The sequence below is a fragment of the Hippocampus guttulatus genome, chromosome 11 (assembly GCF_054856545.1).
Source record: "Hippocampus guttulatus isolate MCC_2025c chromosome 11, RoL_Hgut_1.0, whole genome shotgun sequence".
Classification (NCBI taxonomy): Eukaryota; Metazoa; Chordata; class Actinopteri; order Syngnathiformes; family Syngnathidae; genus Hippocampus; species Hippocampus guttulatus.
Window position 1 is genome coordinate 10,086,065 of NC_141271.1, and position 26,953 is coordinate 10,113,017.

A 26,953-nucleotide genomic window follows, 5' to 3' on the forward strand; every position below is an offset into this window, starting at 1 on the left:
TATCTCTGTTTATTTTCAAAGCTAAATCTATCTTTTACTAATAATAGAAACTGAACACAATCTGGCATCTATTTTGTGGAAATATAGCCACGTGACACAAATGAAACCTGAAAGGGATTTTGTTTAAAATAAACAACCAGCTAAATATATACTGTATATATATTTTAAATCTACCTATACAGAAAATGTGTGCACAAGCAAGCCATTCTGACTCTCTCAAGTGGCAGTACAAGGCAAAATGGCTTAGTTGGGTAAAACGGGTGGATTTTTCAGCTAAATTTATTTTCCACAAATATATAAACCAGAATACCATGTTTACACTACTGGGGGTGCATAGAACATTTTGGAAATTGACATTTTTTACTTGACTTCTACTTTTAAAAAATGGTGGGACAAATGCTTTTAATAGTTGTAAAAAGTCCATGTATATACAGTATATTTCCATATATAGTCAATGGAAGCAATTCCACTTCAATCCAGCCCCGCGATCAAACACACATCATAATTTCACCAAGAATTAACATAAAACCACAACCATAAATGTTCATATCTAAATAAATACACCCTCATAAAATATTAGCCTCAAACAAAGTTTTTTTTGTGTGTTGTCATAGCAAAGTGAAATGACGTCATCTGGTTTGGCCTCCTTAACCAATCAGTCGGCCATCACAGACCCTGCAGAGATTGTCTTGAAAAGGGGAGCACTCATTCTCACGCATATATCGTCAATGCAGTCCTCTCGAAGAACCCACCCTTCCCCCCTCCCAACATACAAGACAGGTGGATGTGTTTCTGTCAATCGCCAGCACAAAGGACATCTGTCAGAAACGGATTGCGTGGTCCGTTGAGACTTGACCTGGTTCGTAACGATTACACTGACAGACAAAAACCCACTTCTGTCAGTGCTTAGTCCGTCATTTGTTTTGTTTTCCCCAGCATTCTCCAGTCGTCAGCAAAACAAGCACCTATCAGTGACGGACTGACGGACCTTCGATCAGTCTTGGGTGAACGCCCACCTCTATGTATTTGTACTCCAGGTAGCTGTGATACCGTACCACATTCCTTAATATTTACAAGTGACCACATGGTGGCGTCAGAGTCCTATGGCCCCCCCACAACTCTTGTCAGGTGGCCAAGTCACACTTGAGCAAGGCAGTTGACACTCAATGAGAACTCGAGGTTCGAGTGCCTTTGAATCATTTATAACACCTAAGTGTTTATTTAATTAGTGTTGCCTGAAAGCAGCAGTTAGACATACTACCATCAAATCAAGACTAAACATTCTGGGATAATACATTGTCTTATTCATGAAGTACACATGAAGACAAGACAGGAGTAGGTTGTGAGTGTCTCCCCCCAAAAGGGTTAAATCTCAGGCGACGTGTTCCCCCTCTTAACAAAAAGGTGGTCGCAGGAGTGTCAAGCGTGTGAGTGTCGTGTACTGTGGATGCAGCGCGTGCGTGCGTGTGGAGTGAAGAGACGCGCGGTGGATCGTGTTGAGTTGAGAGAGCGCACGGCGCGCGCACTGTGGGATACTTCACTTGACAGCCGCCTTGTATTCAAGCATTTGTAGGGATTAACTAGCGGGGAAGGAACGGTTCCACTCGGTGTTGGTTTGTTGTAGACTTTGGAGCATTGTACTAATTGAATGATCCGGGCAATGTAGCTCTTGTTTGTAGAGAAGCCAGGATTTTGGACACTTTGACCAAAGTGGATTGAAGCAGGTGACGCGAGATACAATTTTGCCAATTTAAGTGAGCCATCACATTCAAAAAGGTACGTCTAACTCTTTAATATTCATCTCAATGCTCGCTTTGCCATTTTAAATGGTAGACGTGTACTTTTTTTTTTTTTTTCCTCCTGCAGTTTGACCACAGAGATGTTTGAGCGATATATGCCCGTCTGGCCCAAATCTTCACATCTTCAAGAGGATTTAAACATTGCTCTTCTTAAATAAACGCATCCTCGCCCCCCAAAAAAGTCACCAAATATGGGAGCCCTGCAGATATTTCTCGTTTCTCTTCTGCTGCACCAGGTGAGACTCAAATCACTGCTTTTAAGTTTTATCTGGCACTTTATCCTTCGAGGCATCACTTTTGCATAATTTCTGTTGTCATCAATTTACGTCGTATCTGCAGTATCACCCATTTAACTCTAATTAGGATGATGTGAATGTTGGCTATGATGAGAAGCATTTTAACAGTCATTTAGTTTATATTTTAACATCTTAAAACAACTCTAAAACGGTTATTTCTCAAATTTCAATTGTAAGCATATTTAGAGTAGTTTTAGAATACACATTGTTTCAGATGTGTTTACGTTTGTCATACTGTATGTCATATTCAAACCCATAATTTGAAGATGTAGACATATTTTTTTCATAAGTGTGACGCATTATCAGTTTTCAACAAAATACATATGCTATATTTTGACATTTCCAAAGAATGTGCATTAAAAAAATATAAAATCTTGAATCCTTAAAATGTTTATAATGTAGTGTTTAGTGTCTGATCATATATTGTTGTTTTTACCTTTTGCATCTGGTAGTCACTGGAGTATTTTGATTCTTGGCGTCGCCGTCAACGACTGTCATGAACATCCTGAAAAATATGACTTCAGAAACCACAGATTATAAAAGGTGCAAAATACAAAAGCAATCGAGCTCAAATTGTTACTTCTTCCCAAAGGGGGAAAAAAACCTAAACTCTCTTGTGATTATCTGTTACCACCATTAGGTCCTGTGAAAAAATCACTAGAGATTTATTTTCTAAAGCTCGCCTTTTTTGATTGCAGTAATACTAATAAGCTCTCCCAGAAAATATCCAAATTTTACAAAGGTCTTTTATCTCATATTTCTCCTGGAAACCGCTGATGTAGGTACCTATAGGCTTTATCGGGATTGTGTTGGTCTGCGGGGCCTGTTGGTGCGATCGCATCTGGACAGAAAATGCCACGTGTGAAGAAGTTCCTCACATTAGTGTGCAGATGTTGGCCGCACCCATGTTGTAGTTATCAGCCTCCGGTATGTCTCTGAAAAGCCTTGCCTCAAGAGAAAGAGACAGACTGCTTCCCTGGAGTGGCTCTCTTCACATGCCTCAGTGGATACAGTCTGGCCTGGGACAGACACGTTGGCCCTTATCATACACCCCTCAACCTCCCACGTAATAGCGCGAAGAAAATGCACCAATCTGAAGTTCATAATCAAAGGACACTGCAAGGATGCGTTTGGGTGTGGCACTCAGGTCTGTAAATGTCAGCGTTGCTTGTGTATCCCCCCCCCCCCCCCCCCCCCCCCGCCACGGTACCGTGACACACGCAGACTTTCGGTCTCATCCTCCCTTACTGAAACACTCACAATCTTAGTCAACGTGTTAAAAGGTAACCCCGGTCGCGACATCTGTGCTTAACCCCCGGGGACAAATAAGCGGGTCAGCACCATCCTGGGAAAAATCCGTTCTTCCCCGTGACATCTGCTGCAGTTATCCCCCTGCGCAATGACAGCAGAACAATGTACATACAACATACTACGAAAGCCGGGCTCTCATCCGTCTTGCCGCCGCCTGCCCCGCCTTTACTGCACCGATTGCATGCGGGCAAGAGGGCGTCTTTAGTGCTGCTCCAGGCTGACATTGGTGAACTCCATTAGGCCTTTGCGTCTTACGGCTCTTTAGTAATATCATGTCACAACAACGCATCACTTTTCGTGGCCAAGAAAATCCGTGTTCCGTCTCCACAGACGTGTGACACATTCAGGAGACAAAGCTGAGCTGTTTACTCGCAAGAGTCTCTGGGGCGACACGCTTGGAGTTCATCACCAACTTTGATGTGTGCTGATTTCACGGCTTACATGTTCTTTCGCACGGGAGCGGGTTCCAATTTTACACCGTTGTTTATTTCGCTCCCCAAAAAGTCTCTGATGCAGTTTTGTTCCAGTCGGTTTTTTTAAATTATTATTATTTTTTGCGTCCTGATTGTTGTAAAGCGGAGTTTGGAGTGAGACAATGAGCCCTCCGTTCAAAGTCAAAACGCCCTCTGCAAGGACAACAGCTTGATCCCATTCTTCATAACAAAACATAAATGCTCCACAAAGTCCCTCTCTAAGGACGCTATAACCTCTTTCCCCATCCCCGTGCTCAATTAGCTTTTATAATATTATTTATATATTGTGTACTTAAAAGCAGCTAACACTAAGAAGTGTAATAAAAATGTACAGTGCGGGGGATTAGGAGCGGCTCTTTAATCTCACGCTTGTGATAACACCACATGGGCTGATTGATTAGTTTTTCAGGAAGCTTATGTCAGAAAAACCTAATCCGTCTTTGGATTGTGCCAGCCTTGTAAGGTTTTCCGTGCCGCCATTTTATCATGGCGCCGAATTACAGAGCTGCCAGGCTGTGATAAGGTCCTCGTCTCTTTTACAAACCGCACCGCCCTACCCCGGCGTCCGCCCCCACCCCACCGCCAACCCCTTCCCATCCCGATGGACAATAAGAAATGTGTTTATATCCTTCACATCCCTGCTCTGCCGGGTCTTCACATCAACCTCTCTCAGGATTTGGTTTGGAAGAAAGCGGCAGAGGAAAAAAAAAAAAATGAAGCGGAACTCGAGTTTTGCGTTTTTGAAAGCTGAGCACAGCAATCGCGTAGAGAGGAAGCAGAATATGAGATGGAAAAGGCAAGCAGGCCATTGGAATCTCTGTGGATGTGATTAAGCATGGATTTGTGGCATTAAAGCGCCTTGCTTGCGTGCATGCATGCGGGCGCCTTCCAGGAATCATTTGGGAACTTTGCGCGGCACCGATGCCAATCTTTGCTCATATTGGGGTCACAAGCTTTCGGCCACAGGGCTTGACTGCATAATCCCTCCTAAACAATATTGTCTGTGGCATTTACAGCCCCGCAGCCTGACTGTTGTCTCCCACATCCCCAGCAAAGGTTGTCATCTCGGCAGCTTGAAACCCTCAAAGCCGCCGCGGCTTGTATCGACTGCATGTTTTGAGCCCCGCTACCTATTTATTTTCCAATCATCGGGCGTAATTGCGTGGAGCGGCGATCAATTCATGATAAAGGTCTTAAAATGAAGAGAAGGAAGTTGAAAGGGGATTGATAGATGTGACACGGTTGCCCTTTGCACTGACAATAACGTTCACGGGGGCGCCGGGATGGACGATTAAAGACTTGAGTCAAATAATTAGGAGCGGCATGATTGGTCTTGGTGATGTGAACTTGAGAAGGCGAAGTGATGCTCTGAGCCCTTCTTTCGGAGTACTTCACACTCTCTGCTCTGCTGCAGGATCCATTACGTTTAATATGATGTTGAGTTTCCTGATCTTGGTCCACAGCTATGAATTTTTATGGCAGCCTACAGCACGTTCAATCCCAGCTTCAGCTATCTTACAGCGTTGCCATTACTACTCGGCAGGGTCAGGACCATTACGGTGCCCTCTGATGCACATCGTCGCAGGGATTCTAGCGACTAAATGCATTTCACGGTGGCACGACTTAAAAAAACGTAGAGTTGTGTGGTAGCTCTACACTGAAGCATCATGTTCTCAATACAACCGTCCTAGTAGGAAGAAGTACAAAAAGTTAGAGCACCGCATTATGCTCAAACTGGACTATTTCCAATGCCATGACATTGAACCTTCCACAAAGACAACATGCTACGCTAAATGTTTTCGATGCAATTAATTAAGGAAATTATATTTTCAACCCTGATTCATTTCATATAGAAATGCCTCGACTTAGATTTCCATCCATGATGCGGTGGCACACAATTGTCCCTCGAGATCATCAGGGGGTGCTGTGATAAATTATCCAATTTCACTTGTCGGAAAATTATTATCCATTGATTACCAATCTATCTTAGTTCATCTCTCTATGGCAGCGGCATGTAGTGACAGGCAGAACAATTAAATGTGTTTCTTTTCCATGGCAGAAAGTACAATACACCTATGTTTCCACCTACCACCAGAAGAGAGCCAATTGCAAATTCACCTTTTTTGTGGATTTTTTTTAAGACGTATGTGTGTGTCTATCTATCTATCTATCTATCTATCTATCTATCTATCTATCTATCTATCTATCTATCTATCTATCTATCTATCTATCTATCTATCTATCTATCTATCTATCTCTAAGTATTTCAATTTTGATGGTGTAGGAAATCAAAAGTGGTAACTATATACCGTATTAGCCCAAATATAAGACGGTGTTTTTTGCATTGAAATAAGACTGAAAAAGTGGGGGTCGTCTTATATTCGGGGTCTAGACATTATACCCATTCACGACGCTAGATGGCGCCAGATATCATTGAAGCGAATGCTGAACTTGACTCCCCAGGCCAAAGCGAACCCCTGTCACAAAGAATAAAAATAAAAATAGCGGTAGCACGAAGAAGAAAAATAAAAAATAGCGGTAAGAAAGAAAATAATAGAAGAGACAACAGTAAATGGAGAAACGTAGCGGCAATCTGGAGAAAAGTGGGTCGAAGATCGGCCAGGTTAACCGGCAGCTGAGGAGAAGTTATGGTGTAAACTTCAAGATGCTTTTTCTCTCAAATATATTGTTATAATCATTTGTTTCAGATGTACTATAATTATTTTCTGTATAAAAATTAATTTGGTGTTCAAAAAGTCTTTTTTCAAACTTGAGTCTTGAAAAAGAGGGGGTCGTCTTATATTCGGGCAAATACGGTATATCTACACTGATTCCATCCATTTTGGGGCTTGTCCACTCATTTTCGAAATAGATTTAAAAAAGAAAAAAAATCCCACTGTAATTATAATAGATGCCACTTATTTGCAGATTTTTCGTTATTCGTATTCCAGCCCTGTCGCTCTCCCCTGTGTCATTTTTGTGGGTAAACTGAGACAGCAACATCATCATTTCAGTGTTGATACTTTTTGTGACAATTTTGTTTAGATTTTTCTAATGTTAATTATGGGCCTTGGCTCAATAAAGATTCAAAAATACTGCTATCCTGTCATCCACTGTACACTGTATGTACGACATGCCCCTGCCATTAATTGTTCAACGAAACAATTGGGTTCCAATGATGAGGCGAGTTCACTAAAAAGATATTGAATCTCTCAGGAAAAATGTCATTACTTCATAAAAATCAGAGAGCAGCTTTTCCCCACACGACATTATCAGAATTGGCCAACAGAAGTTTCCGCCAATTGTTTGGATTTCAAACAACGAACCCGCATAATTTTCTTTCACCAAAATGCCAATTGAGCAAGACAAATGGGTTTTTAACATTTCCATTTTTGCCTAGAAGTCACCACAGTCTGACATCCAAATGTTCTAATTAACACTCGACTAAAGCAGGCCTTCCCACCACGTGTCAAAGTGTTGAAAAATGATCGACTTCTTTAATTAAAGCCGCGGAACTTTTCCGTAAAAGACAGGTGTGACAGCCTTACAATAAGTACAATAAATCTCCTTTCTGAATTATTCTCTCTTTAGCTTTTCCCTCGCCTTTGAAGCCTTTCTTTCTTGCAGCCTGTCATTCGCAGGCCTCGTCAAGAGCCGTCGGCTCCCCTCCGTCTGTGTTTATGGCTTGTGATGTGCTTGTCTTCAGAGCCACCGCGAGGAGAAAGGAAGCCACGTTCTTACTTGCTCGTGTTTCTTCTTCAAAAGCCAACGGCCTCTGCGAAATCAACTGCGGCGCAATCTTTATCACGACAGAAACAATTGCGCTGTCAAAATTCACTTACTGCCCTTGTGGGTGAATCCGCCTTGAAAGTATTTGCAATATAACAGCCACATCCAGTTTGGCAAAGAGTTAGAGAGAATGAGACACCAACCTGAAGTGAACACATTTAAAACAAGCAACAACAACCAAAAAAAAAAAAAAGAGTTACTGATACAAGCTACAAAGGAATCACTGGCTTCATTTTAGAATAAAACTTCTTCAGTATTCGTGAAGTATTTCTACAAGTTGATCTCTGATGATGTGCAAAGTCAAATGTGTTTTCAAAGTGGTCCAGATGACGGTAATATGTTTCAGGTTGGTATTACCTCCTTGAATCCTCGCTATTAGACGGTGTGAGGTGTGCTGCAGGTGTCAGGAGCTTGCGCAGGACTTGGCGCTTTGACCGTGTAAGGGGATTAAAATGAAAGTGATGATGCGTTGAAAGGTAACGCCTGTCGAAAACGTCAAGTGTTTGTGGCTCGGCTGCTGTCACACGTGGCAGGTGTTGAGATAACACCAGTATCCGCGTTACCTGAAGGCTTCTGGCCAACAGTACCGTGAACACTTTCTAAACAGCCGATGCAGTTTTATTTCCTACGCCGAATCACGATTTGATAACATGTCCCGATAGGTGATATGATTTTTGTTGACAACTGAAATTGAGTTGCATTATATTCACAGTTGTCTTTAAATTGCAAGATAATAGGTCCCCCGATTTTAGAATATATATATATATATATATAAATTATGATTTAAAATATAAAAATGAAAACCCTACTATGTTCTTTGCTATGCTCATATAATAGACCTGTATAGTGCTTTGATTGAAAAATGTTCACCAGCCAGATAATGAATAATTTAAAGTGAAGATTAAGTCAATGTCGAGACCTGCTGAGTTGCTTTAATCTCTACAAATGATCTATCGCAGCTAATACTCATTAATTGGACGTTGCTTTACATTTTAATCGATGTTAACATTTCCGTTTTAAGAGGTACGAGATACCACCTTTTTTTTAATGTACACATTATTATATTGAAGGTGTTTCTACCCCCCCCCCCCCCCCCGGACCCCCACCCCAATTTTATGGCGTGCTCTGTAAGCCACGGTGCCCGAACATTTGCCTGAATTCCATAATGGGTGACTGCCACCATTCTTGGGGACGATAACATAACACCATTATGTCTTATTGATTAACCCTTTCATGCACTCTGCAACCTGATCACATGATGAGCTGTCCACTGTAGTAACCGCTATCCATGAAAGGGTTAATTATGACTTCACTTAGAAACACGCATGTAGTTATTTTTAAGGTACATGTGTTGTTTCACGCAAAAAAAGAGCATTTGTTATGTAACCAGCTTAAGTCGACTTCCTAAAACGGTGCAACCTGCATGGTGATTCTTTCTGTGACATTGCAAAGGTTCTGTTCGGATTTCTTAACAGTTTTTCCCCAAAGGTAATAATTGAAATTGAAGCAAGCCGAGCTTTCACAAGAATAAATTCTTCATCACAGTTTTTTTCGCCCCCCCCCCCCCCATTGATAATTGTATGACAAGATCAAAGTCAGTCAGTATGACTGCAAGTCAAGCTTATTCAGCTACACATGAAATGACTTTGAGGGTTTGTCATGCCTACTTCCGTAAATGTTTTAAAACATTTTTTAACCACACCCGAAGGTGAACAGACTGTGGAACGTGAGGGCAGTTTCAATGGAATGATTGTGAAAAGAACATGCGGTGCATAACCTTGCTTTTGAAAACAGACAATCTCGAGAATGAGAAAGAAAATGTCGACAAAGAAATGAAGAACGGGCGGCCCGGTAGTCCAGTGGTTAGCACGTCGGCTTCACAGTGCAGAGGTACCGGGTTCGATTCCACCTCCGGCCTCCCTGTGTGGAGTTTGCATGTTCTCCCCGGGCCTGCGTGGGTTTTCTCCGGGTGCTCCGGTTTCCTCCCACATTCCAAAAACATTCATGTCAGGCTGATTGGACGCTCTAAATTCTCCCTAGGTGTGAGTGTGGGCGTGGATGGTTGTTCGTCTCTGTGTGCCCTGCGTTTGGCTGGCAACTGATTCAGGGTGTCCCCCGCCTACTGCCCGGAGATGGCCGCGACCCTAGTGAGGATCAAGCGGTTCGGAAAATGGATGGATGGATGAAATGAAGAACATGAGGAGGAAGGGGGAAAAAAAACTACAAAAGTGTCTGAGCAACGGTTTAACTGTCCAAACAACAAAGCGTGTGACGGAAAAGTGGTTAGGACTGCACGACTGTCCGTGTTTTATGTTATGTGTTGTGTTTATTATTTTACTTTATGTTAACTGTTTTGTGAAGCGCTTTGTTACAGCTGTCGCTGTTGTGAAAGTGCTATATAAATCTGCATGTATTGTATTGTATTGTATTTCAACATTTTAGCAGCCAGACCAATGTTAAGAGAAAGTTAATCACTGTTTTTTCTCATCATTTCTTAGTCCCTCAGTTTACTGTTGCTTTTAAAGTTGATTCAGCACTAAAAATGGGTCATAATTATAACTGTGTCATGAAAATCACTGATCTCCACTTTATGATGATTTTTGACATTTTAACATGTCCTAACAAAAGTGATTAGCCAAACAACCAATGAAAAATGTTTTATAGCGGCATGTTGATCATAAGAATCTACATTCGCTGCCAGAACTGTCCTTCAAAATATGTGCAAAAACTCCGCTTAGCACTGGAACCAATCCCAGCTGATTTGGGGTAAAAGGCGGGGTACACCCTAAACTGGTTGCCAACCAAGCACAAAGTACTTCTTAAAAAAAATAATAAGAATAAAAAAACACTCTTGTTCACACCTAAAGAACGAGACTTAAATAAACCACATATGCACGTTTTTAGAATATGTGAGGAAACCAGCGTACCTGGAGAAAACCACACAAACACAAGAAGAACAGGCAAACTCTCCACAGGGAGGGCGAACTCCAGACGACGACCCCCTACTGTACGATCAGGCGGGTATGCTGACCACTATTTCACCGCTCTGGCTAAAAATGAAAGAAATAAAAGCAACATAATTTAGGCATCTGTCTGCTTCAAAATATCAAAACATTCAAACGTACATGTCCAATATTTTGTTCAAATTACCTTTAATGATGCTATTATTGGGGCCTGGCCTATTTAATATGCCAATATTAGCTCTTTTAAAATAAATTGGAAGATTATTTTTTTTTATTTTGGACATAATTAACACATGACAAAAAAATGGCTGTTTTTCCTCTTTATTGTGAAGTTGAGCAAAAACTAAGGGACACAGTAATGTTAATCAGTCAGATCCTCTGCCTGCGCTTCATAGCATCGTTGCCGGACGCATTAAGGGAGAACAAAAATAAGTTGCTTTATTCATTCAGTTTTCTTTTTTTCCCTTCCTTTCTTTCTTTCTTTCTTTCTTATCATTAATTTGCCGAGTACCGGGTGCCCGCGGCCACAAAGTTGGTGACCCCTGCTGTAGAAAGACAGCATTTCAAATTTCCATGTCTGATTTCTCCTTTTCTCATTTGTCAAGACAATAGATGCGATACCAGTACACATCCCCCAAAAAAGCCAACGATGCAGTCATTGTCATGTCCAGCAGGCATTGACTTTTCGAGACGAAGGGGGCAGTACCCCAATTGGGTCCAGCAGATAATGGCTGCGCTAACTTTTTCTTAGCAAGTAGTGAGTGAGTTGCAGAATTCATTTGAACGAATAAACTCACGGGCCACGTATTGGCTCACGTGTTGCTGATGTGGCCTCAATTTCCTCTCTGTGCCCCCATTCACATTCACCCAGTGATTTACGGGCGGGGTGTAGTCCGCCTTTCAACCAAAGTCAGCTAGGATAGACTTCAGCTTCGCCTCAATGTGAACTTGTCGAGCAGTGCAGAAAATGGATAGATGGTGCCTGTCTCCCTTTGTCTGTGTTCTCTGCCTAAGTTAAGGCTTCAGGACTAACATTATAAAGATGTTCCCCCCTTTTTGATAGGGTTTTCCAGCATATGACAGTAACTGAAGCAGTTCTATTGATCTGTGTCATTACATTTTTTTAAAATTTATTTTATCGGATAATGGATGGGTGGATTAACCACAAAAAAATTATTACCATTATTATTATTATTACCATAGAACTCAAAATAATTCATCCACTGCGATAACTGAACTGTAGAAACGACCAAAAAAAACAACCTTAATGAGTTATGTCACATGTTGTTAACTGATGTCAACAGTATTTCAGGTCTTGCGTGATGTGCCGTCAACTCGGGTGATGTTTAGCAAAAAGATTACTCTGAAATCCAAATTGCTCCACTCTGTACTGTTTGGTGCTTGCTCCAAGAAGAAAAAAAACCACATCAGTCTGAGAGTGAGTGCTGTAGTTTTCCTGGTATGTAATTGACACAATTGGTTGCTGCTGCATCATTTTTTCTCATTTAAAAACGCTCCCCGATCCTAGCAGGGGAGAGAAGAAAGATAGAAGTTGTGGTGGCAAAAAAGCCAGACTCTATAACATGACTAATAAGTCGCATCCTATTATCCATGCTGGCGAAAGCAGAGTTTCATGTCATAATTCATGCAAATCGTACCATGCAAGCGGCTTGGTGACATAATGAACAGCCATCCAGTGTTTTATAAGAGGTGTTTTTGAGAAAGTGGGCTTGGAAGTCTGCTGCACCCATATTTTTATTTCATATGAGGGATGGCTCTCAGTGTTGAACAGGCTGAAGTCCGCATGAACAAATGCTGTTGAAAATCAACAGCATTTGTTCATGCGGACTTCAGCACCTGCCTCATGAATCTGCCCAAAAAAATAGCCATTGTGATTTTGTTGTGTATTGCTTTCTCTTCACATTTAGGAAAGGCAAGGAAGTTGGTTTTAAAAAGCAAATTTCACACACAAGGCGACTCAATGTGCTTCACACAACCAATTATTAAGAATTATTAAGATTGTGCATTGACAACACGTTAAAAAATATTTAAAGGCATTTAAAGGCAAAGTAAGAATGTTCTGCCCACAGTAAAAGTTTTGACAGTGAAATTGATTTTAAATGCCGAAAATATTCTAATAACGGTCTGCGCGGTAGGGGGGGAAGCATTGTTTTCACCTGCATTTAAAAGAATTCAGATTTGGAGCTAACTTCACTTCTGTTGCCAATTTATTCCACTTGCGTGCAGCATAACAGCTAAATGCCACTTCACCATGTTTGCTTTAAAACCTGTGATGATTTACTGATCAGAAAATAAACATACACAATAAAAATATTTGCAAATGATCAAATAATAATAATAATGCATTTATATTTATAAGCGCCTTTCAAAACAATCACTCATTCAATGGTGACCTCTCCACCACCTGATCAACCTCACCGCAAACTTGATGTGATCCCCAGTTGCTCTTTATGTTTGCTGGCACTGTGACGTTTTTTTTTTTGTTGTTGTTTTTTAATCACATTCTGGGATGATGTGACCAAAAACATTAACATCACTTCTCTTTGAACTGATTCACCGCTCTTTTTCTCCTTTGCCTTCTCCTGTACTGAATGTTAATAGTCACCGATTGGGTCAGCTACAAACACACAAAGGTTCGGAGGCCATTCATTGATTTAATGGCCTTGACTTTGCATTGCCCCTCCAGATGCAGCAGTATATTTTAATAGAGAGTCAATTGAGCTTGTTAATGTGCATAAACAAACTTCTACTCCTGATATGTTATGGGTAATTAAGCACTATGTTTTCTTTTCCCTCCACTATTTCCCAGAAACATTTGCATCGGTCTACCGACCCAAATAACACTGATGGTTCTCGATTCAATTCACTTCACAAATATGGTGGACGCACTGCTGTCATGCTTTGCCGTAAACACTGTCACCATATGACTATCTTTTGTTATTTAAAATTGAACTTTTTATTAAGTTGGGGGTCAATACTATATCTGTAAACAGTACCCCCCACCCCCTTATATTCAGGATTCACTATTCACAAATGTACCGATTTGCAGATTTTGGGGGGCAACGGATCAGCTGAAAACTCACCTATTCGCTTTTTTTTTTGTTCAGGCCAAAGCCCCGGTGCCAAAGAATTATTTTGATGGCAGGGGATGAGATTCATTTGCCAAATTGACACCATGTTGCGGCATCTATATGCAATAAAATCCTTTTTAGGGGCGGGGTTTCTATTTCTCGCGATTCCATGTGAGTGAATGGAGCAGGAACACGATCGACAATGGACACAGTGGCAGCTGATTGTTAGTGTGTTTGGGATAATGACAATGAAAGATTAAAATAAATATAATTTGATGTCATCAAACCCCCAATCACGACATTTAAATATCCCTTATGTGTATTACCACACCCTTAGGCAGACCGTGATCCAGATCCAGTTAGGTTAATGAAGAGTGTTCATGGAGCGTCTTACACAAGGTTACCCGAGATCATCAAAACCTGACACAATGGCCAGACGCATGGCCCGTTCACAGGCCATGTGCCGAGAATGACTATAACGCTGACTTTTGGGAGGGTGTTGCTGCTGGTGTTGGTGTGTGTTTACTGGGTTTGTGTTGGCTCTATTCCCACTTAACATTTTGTTGAATGTGTTTGCAAAAAATGGAAAGAAAAAAAACATCTGAAAGGCACGTTATTTTTGTGCATCCCAACCTTTGACCGAGTGTCATAATTTTTTTTTATCGTTTCCACAAAAAGTCAGAATGTCACGAGGGAATGTATTAAACTGAAGACAGATGTCCTGAATACACACACACACACACACGCACACACACACACACACACACACACACACACACACACACCTAATGGTAGTATTGTGTGATGAGCATGGCCCCTCCGGTGTGGGTGATCTTAAGTGACCCAGCACAGCACCAAAGCACCTGCCATGCATCGTCCAGAACGCAACAGATTAAAAGTGATTGCTTTGGTGCGTGAGGCCGTTCCAGTGATCAGAGTAGCAATCTATTCTTCTTCAGCAGCATGTTGTCGCGGTCTGCCTATGCACCTCTTCGGACTTCTCTCCTTAAACTGGCTCTGGACGTGAATTATAACAAATGATCTGCCCCTGAAAATGAGAAGGAAGAGGGCTTGGGAAGGATGCGGCAATGGGGATTCCAGCCTCGCGATGGTTTTGTTGTCACAGGCTTAGTCATGTTGGCTGTAAGAAAATGGAGTCTGTCATGGTCCATCCCAATCTTGGGTGGAGATGTTACATTTTTGCTACGGCAAGCGCAAATTTAAAAGTTGTGGTTTTTAGTATGTAGAATAGCATCACACTAATGGAACTTCAGGAAGAAAATTAGCAGAGAAGTGAATTCCACCACCAAAGTCAGGTCAGTTTGCCCAGATAAATCTATGAAAAAAAAAAGCATGTGCGTGAAATACACTTTTTGTGCTGATGAGCAGGTTAATTGCCCATTTTGTTTATCTTCACAAACACGCCTGAAACCAATCCTCCCTCGATGCACATTCGGATAACTAAAAACAAAGCAACAGTGGATTGTTTTGGCAGGTTTGCAAATAAAGAAGTTGCAAGCTCCTAACACTGCCCATGAAAAAAAAGAGAAAAGCTTCTTTCAGTCACGAGTGGCAGCCTTCCTTGTCAATCAGGGCTAACTTGAAAGCGATTCCGCCATCGGCATCGCAACGCGGCCGAAGCCTCGCCCGCGGCACACAGACCATCACGGCTGAGCAACATGCCATCGGCTACTCACCTCAAAAGCATTTCAGCGGCATCTTTTCAGAAGATCCAGATGTCACTGGCTTCTTAATAACCTTCTAGAGGCTAGTTGTGGTCACTGTAGCAATTACCTTTATGTCAGGCCTTAAAAGATACGCCTACCCACGGGACAAGCAGAGCCAGTCGGTTCGGTTGCGCTCATTGCAGATTAATGTCGAGGCTGATCCAGCCTCCGTATTCGGCAGGGCGCGGGGCAGAATTCAAGTTTCAACAAAATCTCTTGACATGCCGTACCTGATTTGATGAAATAGGCATTAACATGTTAATCATGTCGATTTTAGCAACTAACTACACGTTCATGCAGTCTGTCTTCTTCAAATCCCCCTCAGAGCAAAAGCACATGTACCAAATAATGTCTTGCCAATTCCATCTGTGATTAGTTACGGCAGGTGACTGCTTTAAGATATGGTTTTTCTGTTGTGTAATGCCACCGTGTGTGCATGATTGGCATTTGTATGGGCAATTTGTGCCCCAGTGTGGAAACGTCGTCTGTTAGCACTGTTTGGAGAGATGCAACATATCATCTCTCAAGTGCAACTGTGACAGTGAATGAATGTCAAGGCTGGTTACCCAGGTTGTTATTGCTGTTTATCTTTCAATCATCTATCTCTCGTACAATGTGAAAAAGAAAAACATTTTGCTCCCAAAAAAGTCCAATCGAATTGTTGACCTAAAAACAAAGTAGTCACACTGGGAATAACATTTTTGCATGACGGTTCTTTCAGGGTTTTTATTCAGTGGTGCAATGCAAGAATCATGTGGGGAGTTTCTGAGAATAATATTTAACTATCCAAACTCTGGATTTTTCAAGTTGCAGTGCCCTTTTTTTGTGCTACAAAATTCTCACCCGAATAGGCTCAGTGTGCGTTTCTTTCATTGGCACCAACCCCGAATGCATCTCTGTGCATCCACTATTAAAACACATTTTCACAAATTGGATGCTTAACGAGAGTGATGTATAAGCTACGCTTTCCTGTGCATGTATAAGCCTTGAGATAATTTTAAGATGAAATATAACATTAATAGATGTTCACATTTAGTAACATTACATTACATTACATTACTAATGGAAAGTGGACCTGATCATTTTGTACAAAATGCAAATAAAACATTCTACTGTATATACAAAGTGGTACAACAACAAAAAATGCTCCCTGTTTTGCCATATTCTCAAAAAGCAGGCAGAAGATTACACACTAACTAAGATGATTTGACAATAAAGTTGTACTTGACTTGCGATGCAAATATACATTATAAGGCAATTATACATATAGGATGCTGGCCGAGTATTAATTATAGCACAATTCCTGTCTTCTTGTGTAACTTCATAAACACAGCTGCACTTTTCTCCGGTGATGCTCAATCGCATTGTTGATGTATGATGTGTAATTATTTGTTCGTCACTTCGGAGTTAACTCAGGAGTGTTAATTATGCATGATTATAGTAAATGAGTGTGCCCGGCGTCGTCAGGCTTGAGCGTGTGTCGCAGACATTGGCAATATTTACCACTCGTCTTTGCCTTGTGCTGTTCAAATGAGTTCTACTGTTCTCAAATTCCATGAGGCTGCACTTATTACCATTATAATGTCTCATTTCAAGTCGCCCTGAAACGCCTCGAGCACCGTAGCACAGATTAAGAAATCTTAATTAAGCTTTTTGTAGATTCTCCTTCATAAGACCTTGCCTCATATTTTCGTTGTTTTGTTGTACAAAAAGAGTGATTTTTCTTCTTCTTTTTATCCTCCCCCCTCTCTCATGGCTGAGTTTCTAAGACATCACTTGTGCCTAAATGAGAGAGATGTGTGCGCGCGAGTGCGTGCGTTGTCACAGAGTGACAGTGAGAGAGCGGCAACGTGAAGCTTAAGACATCAGTGAAGGATTTCAGGTTCTCCGTGCTTCATCTGTCTCGGCGCATTTAAGTAGATATGTCCTCTCCTCATCCCCGTGTTGCCACTGCAATTTCCCTCGTTGCTCATCATACTTAAACTTCTCCTCTCATTTGCATTATAAACCTCATACAAAGCTCACCTGAGAGGAAGAGAACATTTGGTTGCCTCATTAGAGCTCACTCGCTCATGGTTGTAACCACGCATTATGAGTTACTACAGTGGACAGCTTATCATGTTATGCATGAAAGGGTTAATAAAAAGCTATTACTAATAACTTCGGAAAAGAAAAAAAGTTGTCAGAAAAATAAATACTCAAGCCAAGTACTTGAAAAATCTACTCAGTGATATATTTGTAATGTCTTAACTTCCCATTTACTGATAAACAGTCAGGTAGAGTTAAAATGCTGCAATGTATAATGTGGAATGGAAGGTTTTTATGTAACTCCTAGCAGACAGACCTAGTTTGGGAGTTCAGTACACATGTGCTTCACTTGGGCTTAGAGCAAAATGGTAATTACTCTGGAAGTAGCGCACAGCAGCTCAGTGAGAGTTTAAACAGCCGCTGCTCTCAATGCTTTCAACATCTGCTTCTTGCAGTGATCCCCGCAACTGGGCCTGGGGAAAGCCGGCGCTAATTACTAATAAAACTAGCTAATCTTATTGCGGTGAATTATTAACGCTTTATCTGAAGTGGACCAGGAATCGCTCCTGAGGCTAAACAGCTTTGAGGCACAAGGAGGATCATAGTTCAGTGCTGCATCTGGATTAGCACTTAGCACGTACTTAACTAGATGAAGGGCTTGTTTTATTGTTGGCCACCGTCACATGTCAAGGTTCACAGGGCGCGCAGCATCTGAGAATTTCAGTTCTGGCTTCCGACTGAGTGGCATGTTGAGAAGATTTTACTTGTCTTAGCTACTTGACACGTACTTACAATACATTTAGTAAAGTAATATCATACGAGAGGGAGTGATAATGTCCTGTTTATCACAGCAGCTGTGATACAGTTGTGGTGGCTGAGTGCTGAAAATAATGAGAGCTGTGATGATATACACTACAACATCTCAACCTACAGTGTGATACGGCTTTTAAACAACACTATACAAGCACCTTTTCACTGGCGTTGAGCGGAATCCTCATTCCACCAAAATCAGCACTTTAGGCAACCCACAAATCAACTTGTTTTTTTCAACCATTATCTTTGCCTCAGTGGTGTTAGCCACAGAGTTAGCCGTTAGCATGACAATCTAACTAAATCAAAGCATTACCCAGCACGCTGGAAAGGGTACGGTCAAGTCAGCTGGCTTCATTTTGGATTTCTCGACTACTTTGTGTAACCTTTGTTTGTGGTGGAAAGCCAACTAAATTATTGACTGGGGTGAGAAACACTAGATTTTTAAAAAATGAAACTCTGAAAGAAGCCTCATTTGCTTAATTTTTCAGTCAGTGGTGACTGTCTTGTTAGCATGTCATGCTAAGGGCTAACTCGGCAGCCATCTCTACAGATTACTGTACTGCAAGATGTGTTAGTGGCGCAGAATAACTGAATAGCTAAACAAATCATAATTTGTTGTCCTTGTTGTTGTAGGTTTTTCTAACAGTTCTATAGGTGCCATTTCTTAGTTAATCAGTATAGCTTAGTTATGAGTACTGTACTGAAAAAAAATCAAGATATGATTATATAAGCCATAGCTATAGCTTCCTCAAGCATCTTCAAAATAAATCTCGCTCTAACGACTGGCAGAAAAATGTTGGTGCTCAGACACAAATGAGGAATATTACTTCTACAAGTCAGTTGTCTCGCTGTACACTGATACTGTAATATTAGTCACTTTTCATTGAGGATAAATAATACATATCATTAAGTGTTGTTTAAACCGCCACTATCGATACTAACGTTCACATGTCAATGTTGTTTTCCATGATATGTTAGCATATGTTAGCTACTGGGCTATTCTAAAGCCAACAATTTTTGGTTATTTTAAATAACCAATATGTCATTCTCTGATAATGTTTAGGTTCACACCAAATTAATGGACATTTGCATAAGTGTTCATTAGCGCCCCTCATGTGTGTTTTGTTTTCTCCAAAGGCCGAATGCAGCAAAGTACGCGAGGGAGCCACGGAGTTGATGGAGTGGGGGGACAGCACACACAAACTCTCGAATCCCACGGGCGCCAGTCCTCGGATCCTCAACCCCTTGCGTTTGTTCGCCAGGGCCTCCCCTGGGTTCAAGAACGACATAAGGGAAATGTCCTACATCCAGAACATGGAGGACTTCTGGGACTGGTTATCTAACCAGACAGATGTTCAGGATCCGCAAGCCAGAACTAAACGGAGGCCCATTGTCAAGACCGGCAAGTTCAAAAAGATGTTCGGGTGGGGTGACTTCCACTCCAACATCAAAACGGTCAAACTCAACCTGCTGATCACGGGCAAGATCGTGGACCACGGCAACGGCACCTTCAGCGTTTACTTCCGCCACAACTCCACGGGCCTGGGCAATGTGTCGGTGAGCCTGGTGCCACCCTCCAAGGTGGTGGAGTTCGAGGTAGCCCAGCAGTCCACGTTGGAGACCAAAGACACCAAGTCCTTCAACTGCCGCATTGAGTATGAGAAGACGGACCGCAACAAGAAGACGGCGCTGTGCAGCTTCGACCCGTCCAAGGTTTGCTATCAGGAGCAGACACAGAGTCACGTATCCTGGCTCTGCTCCAAGCCCTTCAAGGTCATATGCATCTATATCGCCTTCTACAGCGTGGACTATAAACTTGTGCAGAAGGTCTGCCCTGACTACAACTACCACAGTGACACGCCGTATTCCTCCACGGGATAGTGTGTGTATGGGTGAATGTGTGTGGGTGTGCACCTTTTGTTTGACCTTCAAATCATGCTTTTGTCAGCCTCTAAGGCAGAGGTGTCCAAACATTTTCCTCTGAGGGCCGCACACACAAATACGCAAGGGCGCAGCCACCCCTGTGAAACTTTGATTTGTCAAACATGCTAAAACCAATCTATCAGGCAATTAAATTCTTATTTTTAAAAACTGCTACACTTCAGCTTTCTGTTGAAAACCCTGTAAACGGAATTCAGGGATTTGTAGGACAGAAATGGCGCAGAGTCCCTCCACGACTACTATATCAGAATTTGAATACCTTTGTTCGCATCAGTGGTTATCAATTGCAAGTTAGTGTCATAGGAAAAAATGTGAACTCTGAATAGACAAGAGACCATGACAAGACCTTTGAGAGGTGAGAGATACAATTTAATAAAACTTGCATGGAAGGAGACAGTTCAACTGCAAGCAGGCTAATAGATGCAAAGACGTCCCCAACTCTTTTTTATTCAGTACAGTCGAACACTATCCAGTTAGATAGCTAGCTATGCTTCCACCCTGAAAATGCATCTACAACAATTTACAGACTAGCATAGTGTCATAAGCAAAATTCTTTCCTGAAGAAGTGAAGCCACCAGCCGAGAGAAGCCATGGAAGCTTGTTAGCTAGTAAGTGGTGAATGCTTCTTGTTACTATGTTACTATTTTTTTTTTAATTGATGATTGGATGGCGGGCAATAGTTTGGACACCCCTGCTCTGAGCTCTTCATCCTCCGCTACACTCCTAAAGAGGTGCAACTACAAAAACTCGTATGAATTGTACAGACAACTTCAACATGCTCTCATGTGAATTGAAGCCCCTGTTTTCACCATCCATCCATTTTCTGTAGAATACAGTGTTTATCATAAGTCATTAAGAACATTTCATTTTTATGGCACTTTTCACAGAGATCACTTACAAAGTGATGTCATTGTTACATACAGGAATACAAAATAAAACCAAATAAATTAGCATTCTGGTATTCGATTCCTCTCTCGGCTGCGGGTGAGCCGCCTATCCCAGCTAAATTTGGGCAAGAGGCAGGGTAAAGCCTGAACTGGCTGCCTTCCCCGTCTCAAAGCAATTTTATTTATTTTATTTTTTTGATGGGGAGGGGTATGTAAAAATGACAGCTTTTATACCGTAACATTTGACAGCAATCTTTTATTAGGGTACAATTCAGTAGTCTAGGGTGGAGCTGAACCATTGGTGTGCCATGCATTTGATACCTTCAGTGGGCACTACTGCCACTACCACGATGCGTTTAGAGTAAGCATCATTAAAGAAAAAAACCCCACACAGAATATAAAAGCACACATCGGTTGCCAGTTAAATCATCTGCAACAGTTCAGAAGTGATATTTGATAACATGACAAAAACATTTTAAGTTTAAACCACGCACCAGAGATGCCGATCACTAAATGTCTTTGTCCAGATTGCAATCGATGTGTTTTATTTGCCAAAGTTGTTCTTTCAACGCATTTACGGGTATTGATATGAACATTCATTAACATTTGACATAGCGTACCATTTCGACTGCTTTCATACATCTTTGTTGTCACTTCACTTGCTATAAAGCAACTGGCAAGAGCGTCTGGCTCTCACGGTCGTTAGTTTGCACGCATTCAGTGTCTCTGTGAAAAAAGGCAAAACCTTTGGTACTTTTGATTTTTAAAAAACAGTTTTCCCCTCGCCTTCTCCTATTCTCCACTTCAATAGGGTAACTGAGAGGAAATTGCATGAGAAGGGCACTTTGTAAAGCGCAGCTAATTGGGACGTTGTCCAGATGTTACATTAAAGGCGAGGCCACAGGCAGGTTGGAGGGGGCGTACCACACTTCCAACATTGTCAAACTACACTTCGGGAATGAAAGGTGTAACATCTATCACGAGGTCTTATTATTTTAGATTCGTATTAGTTCGAGACAGCTGTTTAGCACAAAAGAGTTGTGAATAATAGACTCACCCTTGACAGCCAATGTGCAATCCTTCTCTCTTATCAAAGCGTTTATTGATGGTCTCAGGCTAATATTAAGCGCGACTCACAAAAAGAGTCCAGAGGAATCATTAATCATTAGCATATGCCTGCTTGCTAAATGTGTAGTTGCGCGCTCATCCTTCACCGTCATCATCATTACGGTGCACTACAGGCAGTCTGTTTGCTGGATGAACGTGCTGCATTGAAGTGTGAGTGTGACACACAATTATCAACGCTTGACACGTTCTCAGAACAGGCTTCCTATCATTAACTTTAAATGTGTGGGCGAAGAAATATGAAGGTGGCGAGGAGGGTGTCACTATGGACATTTAATAAGGAAATACATGCACACACAAGGCTGTACAGTAGATCGACTTGACACTTTTTTTGTATCAAACCTTGTCTTATCGTGAAGTGTGTCATGTGCTTAGACTGTTAAAAGACAGTTGAAGGCCAGATGTACAATTTTGGTTTGTCTGTGTATCATGTCTTTTTTCCCCCTCCATCAGCTGTACAGTAAAAAGATCAAATGCAGGAAGGGCCTTGTATCATATGAAAATAACTCATTTGGAGTTGGTCTTTTGAGTTCCTCCTCCTTCTGTGTACATTCTGTGTATTAAAGTGTCGAAAAATGAAACCCTACAGATTCACACTTGAAATCACTGGTTTCAAAGAGAAATCCTGTACACATCTAAGTGGACTGACTGACTGTTCCTCTGAATTCTGGTGTTTGTAGATAAATGTCCAATGTACCTACCGTATTTGACTTCCTGATTGCTTTTTTTTTCTTTTTGGACAGTCTAAAAACCTTAATGCAAGTGTAAAAATCTTAAAGTAGAAGTCAGAACATTTTTGTTGTTGATGTTCTGTGACACCCCCCCCCCCCCCCCCCCAGTCAAAGCATGGTGTTCTGAGGTTTGATTAGGCCCGCAGGATAATTTAAAAGTGACAAAATGCACAAAAGACACGGAATGAATATTTTCAATAAGATGCAATTCATGAAGTATATGCTAGGGGGACACACTGTTTTGATCAGAGTAAAAGACAACATTGTTTTGATCAGAGAAGAAGACAACAGCAGCCTCAGTCTGTCACTGAGAAAGACCCAACACAGCAAACGCGATCAAGGACATGTAAATACTTTATTCTTTACACATTTAATAGCACTCTCTTTAGTTTGTAAGGTGTAGGCAGGGATTACATTTAGAGTTTATATGCTAAGGAGCTTCATGACATGTTTTGTAAAAGATCTGTTTATTAAATTTAAACATTTTCCTTATGTTCTTGTTCTTCTTTAGACCAAAACAAAGGAAAGACATTTTTTTGGTTATTTATAGCAGAGTATGGTAAATTTTAATGGTCCGGCTCACTTTACATCTACCGAGGCCGTAGGTGGCCCACAATGTGAAATGAGTTTGACACCCCTGGCCTAAGGGCTTAGATAACGACCATCACAGCTCACCTGTTTTCTGATTTGGACAAGATTTGCCTGCAGCATGAGCCCTTGGGCACTGTGATGTCATTTTCAGTCGACAGCGAGTGGCAGTAAAAGGCAAAATGGCCGGCACCTTAGATGGATAAAAACAGGTGGATTTTTCTGATCAATTCGTATTCCACAAATGCAATATTAATCAGAATACCTTGTTTAGACTAGTGCAGTGTATAGAAGATATTATTGTAAGGATTTTTATTTTTTTTTTAACTTTACCTCATGTAGCTTAATGTCAGAAAAATATGTTCAACCGTCACCAAAATAAATGATTTCATCTGTACTTATGCCCATATCAAACTCTGCAAAAATTACATCGATCGCCTCGATATTTTAGATTTTCTGGGTGTTAAGCGTTTTCTTCATGAAGCAACATTTAAGTTTATTTTGTGAGTGCCTATCAAGTGGGAAAAGGCTTAACATCCATAAAATTCAAAATATTTAGGCAATCGTTTTCATATTTTCAAAGGTTGAAGTAGGCATGAATAGAGAACTGCGCATGAATTAGGGTGACGATTGATCACTGTTTTCGAACATGATGCATTTTTACATTTAAGCATTTTAGACTGTCCCCTATTTTCTTTTTAAATTTGTTCCAAAGGAGCCCTGTGCTGTGTATACTGGAAGTACAAACATTAATTTTTGGGGGAGGCGGGTGGGGGGGCTTACTTTAATAGCCAATGATTCCATTGTCAACTTATGGCATTAAAGTTGATTTAAACTTCACCAGAGTTTGTCTGTGTTCACATTCGTTGCCTGCATTGTTATTCATTCATTCATTTTCCGAACCGCTTTTATCCTCACTAGGGTTGCGGGGGGTGCTGGAGCCTATCCCAGCCGTCTTCGGGCAGTAGGCGGGGGACACCCTGAACCAGTTGCCAGCCAATTGCAGGGCACACAGAAACGAACAACCATTCGCGCTCACACCCACACCTAGGGACAATTTGGAGTGTTCAATCAGCCTGCCATGCATGTTTTTGGAATGTGGGAGGAAACCGGAGGACCCGGAGAAAACCCACGCAAGCACGGGGAGAACATGCAAACTCCACACAGGAAGGCCGGAGCTGGACTCGAACCCGGTACCTCTGCACTGTGAAGTCGACGTGCTAACCACTCGACTAGCATTGTTATTTATTTATTAATTTTATTCCCACAAGGGCGTCTCGGCAGACTAAACAGCATTTTCACAAATACGTGTTAGCGAAGCTTCTAATAGCCAATACATCTGTGTCCGCAGGCGTGTGATACCAGAGGTACACCTCAGGGAGCACATCCATTCTGCTGGGGCCGCGGGCGACAGGCTTCTTTTCATTGGCTTCCATTACTCTTATCTGATCAGGGCCAGGTATCCTCTCCTCCGCCATCAAGATACTCCCAGGTCGCCCTGACCAACAGAGCCCGCATCATTCCATCAGCACACGCTTTTATCACTCGCACTTAAACATCACACCCAACATGAAGGCTAATTTTACAATGTCATACTGTATATCCGAGGGACACAAGTAAACATTCACCATCCAAAGTTTGGAGGAATTGTGCTTGCATCAGTGCTGGAATTTGAGAGAAGCACACTAAATTCATGGACTTTTAGAATGTTCTCTAAAAGTTCTTCATTCAATTATAAAAGTGAAATCGAAACAGATTGATTAGTAGGAAACTACCAGGTACTCTGACAATATCCGTTTGATTTGATTCTTAAATCTGTTTTCTTTTTTTTTTTTGGTTTTTAGAATTAATCACATTCAGAACACACCTGTGGATGATGAAAAGGGAAGTAGGATTTGATCGTGCACTTTACAGGGGCAGCAGGTGGACACATCTAGGTTGCCCTCCACTTTGAAGACTTTAGCTTTTACATCATGTGGAACAAGTTCACGTTGGCCCGCTGACATCAGGGTTCCCACTCTTCCACTTGCTTTTTATTTATGGACATTTTAAGGACTTTTGAGGGCGAATTTAGGACTCTTTCTCCATTCAGCAGGGGATTCACAGTGGATTTAATGAACAGAAAGCCACATATCACTGAGCAGGTGTTCAATTCATTGCTGCCAAAGGAAGGGCACATCTTTATTTTTAGGGGCAATCAGTTCACCCTTTATTTGACATACTGTTTGTCAAATTGGCCCGAAATGACGCGAAGTGATCACTTTATCATCATCAGAACTGATCGGAGAAGGCATGGAGCCCGACAGCGGGGTTTGAGGGGAAGGGCTCCAGGTGCATTTTCCGACAAAACTATTAATTGGAAGCGTGAGGAAAATGATACACAAATGAAATGAACACCACAGGTTAATTTTTAAGGATTTTTATTGATTTTAGAAGCTTTCTATAAAAATTAAGGACAATTAAGAACATAGTTTTACAACAAATTTTTATTACAAAACGCCTTGGTCGTTTTTTTTTCCGGCCCAAAACGCCTTACAATACATGGTCGTTGTTTTCGGCTAAAAAAGTCTTACTAGGCATGGTAGTTTTTTTCGACTAAAAACGCCTTACTATATATGGTCGTTTTTTTCAACTAAACGCCTTACTATACATGATCGTTTTTTTCGGCTAAAAAAGTCTTACTAGGCATGGTCGTTTTTTTCGGCTAAAAACGCCTTACTATACATGGTCGTTTCTTTCGGCTAAAAACGCCTTACTATACATGGTCGTTTTTTTCGGTCATTTTTTTTCGGCTAGAAACGCCTTACTATACATGGTCGTTTTTTTCGGCTAAAAAAGTCTTACTATACATGGTCGTTTTTTTCGGCTAAAAAATGCCTTACTACACATGGTCGTTATTTTCAGCAAAAAACACCTTACCATACATGGTCGTTTTTTTGGGCTAAAAACGCCTTTCAATACATGGTCGTTTTTTTCGGCCCAAAATGCCTTACCATACATGGTCGTTTTTTTTCCGACCCAAAACGCCTTACTATACATGGTCGTTTTTTTCCAGGTAAAAACGCCTTACTATACATGGTGTTTTTTTTGGCCCAAAACGACTGACTATACATGGTTGTTTTTTTCAGCCCGAAATGCCATTAATACATGGTGGGGGGTTTTTGGCCCAAAACGCCTTACTATACATGCTCGTTTTTTCCGGCCAAAAACGCCTTGCAATAGCCCAAAATGCCTTTCTATACATGTTCCTTTTCTATACAACGCCTTACTATACATGGTCGTTTTTTTCGGCTAAAAAATGCCTTACTACACATGGTCGTTATTTTCAGCAAAAAAAACCTTACCATACATGGTCGTTTTTTGGGGCTAAAAACGCCTTTCAATACATGG

At 41.4% G+C, this 26,953-nt stretch overlaps 1 protein-coding gene across 1 annotated transcript; it reads left to right on the forward strand.

Annotated features, from left to right (window-relative positions):
- The first annotated feature begins 620 nt into the window (after positions 1-620).
- nxph2a (neurexophilin 2a) lies at positions 621-22,945 on the forward strand. The gene is made up of 4 exons (XM_086124397.1): positions 621-859; positions 937-1,776; positions 1,867-2,035; positions 19,429-22,945. Exons 3-4 carry the CDS (start codon positions 1,991-1,993, stop codon positions 20,170-20,172), a joined length of 789 nt encoding a protein of 262 aa, XP_085980523.1. The 5' UTR covers positions 621-859; positions 937-1,776; positions 1,867-1,990; the 3' UTR covers positions 20,173-22,945.
- The last annotated feature ends 4,008 nt before the right edge of the window (positions 22,946-26,953 follow it).

Excerpts from the sequence above, each read along its gene's own strand:
- nxph2a (XM_086124397.1), top strand. The coding sequence starts at position 1,991 with ATGGGAGCCCTGCAGATATTTCTCGTTTCTCTTCTGCTGCACCAG. Across the intron at positions 2,036-19,428 it reads TTTCTCTTCTGCTGCACCAG|GCCGAATGCAGCAAAGTACG; the intron begins GTGAGACTCAAA and ends TTTTCTCCAAAG.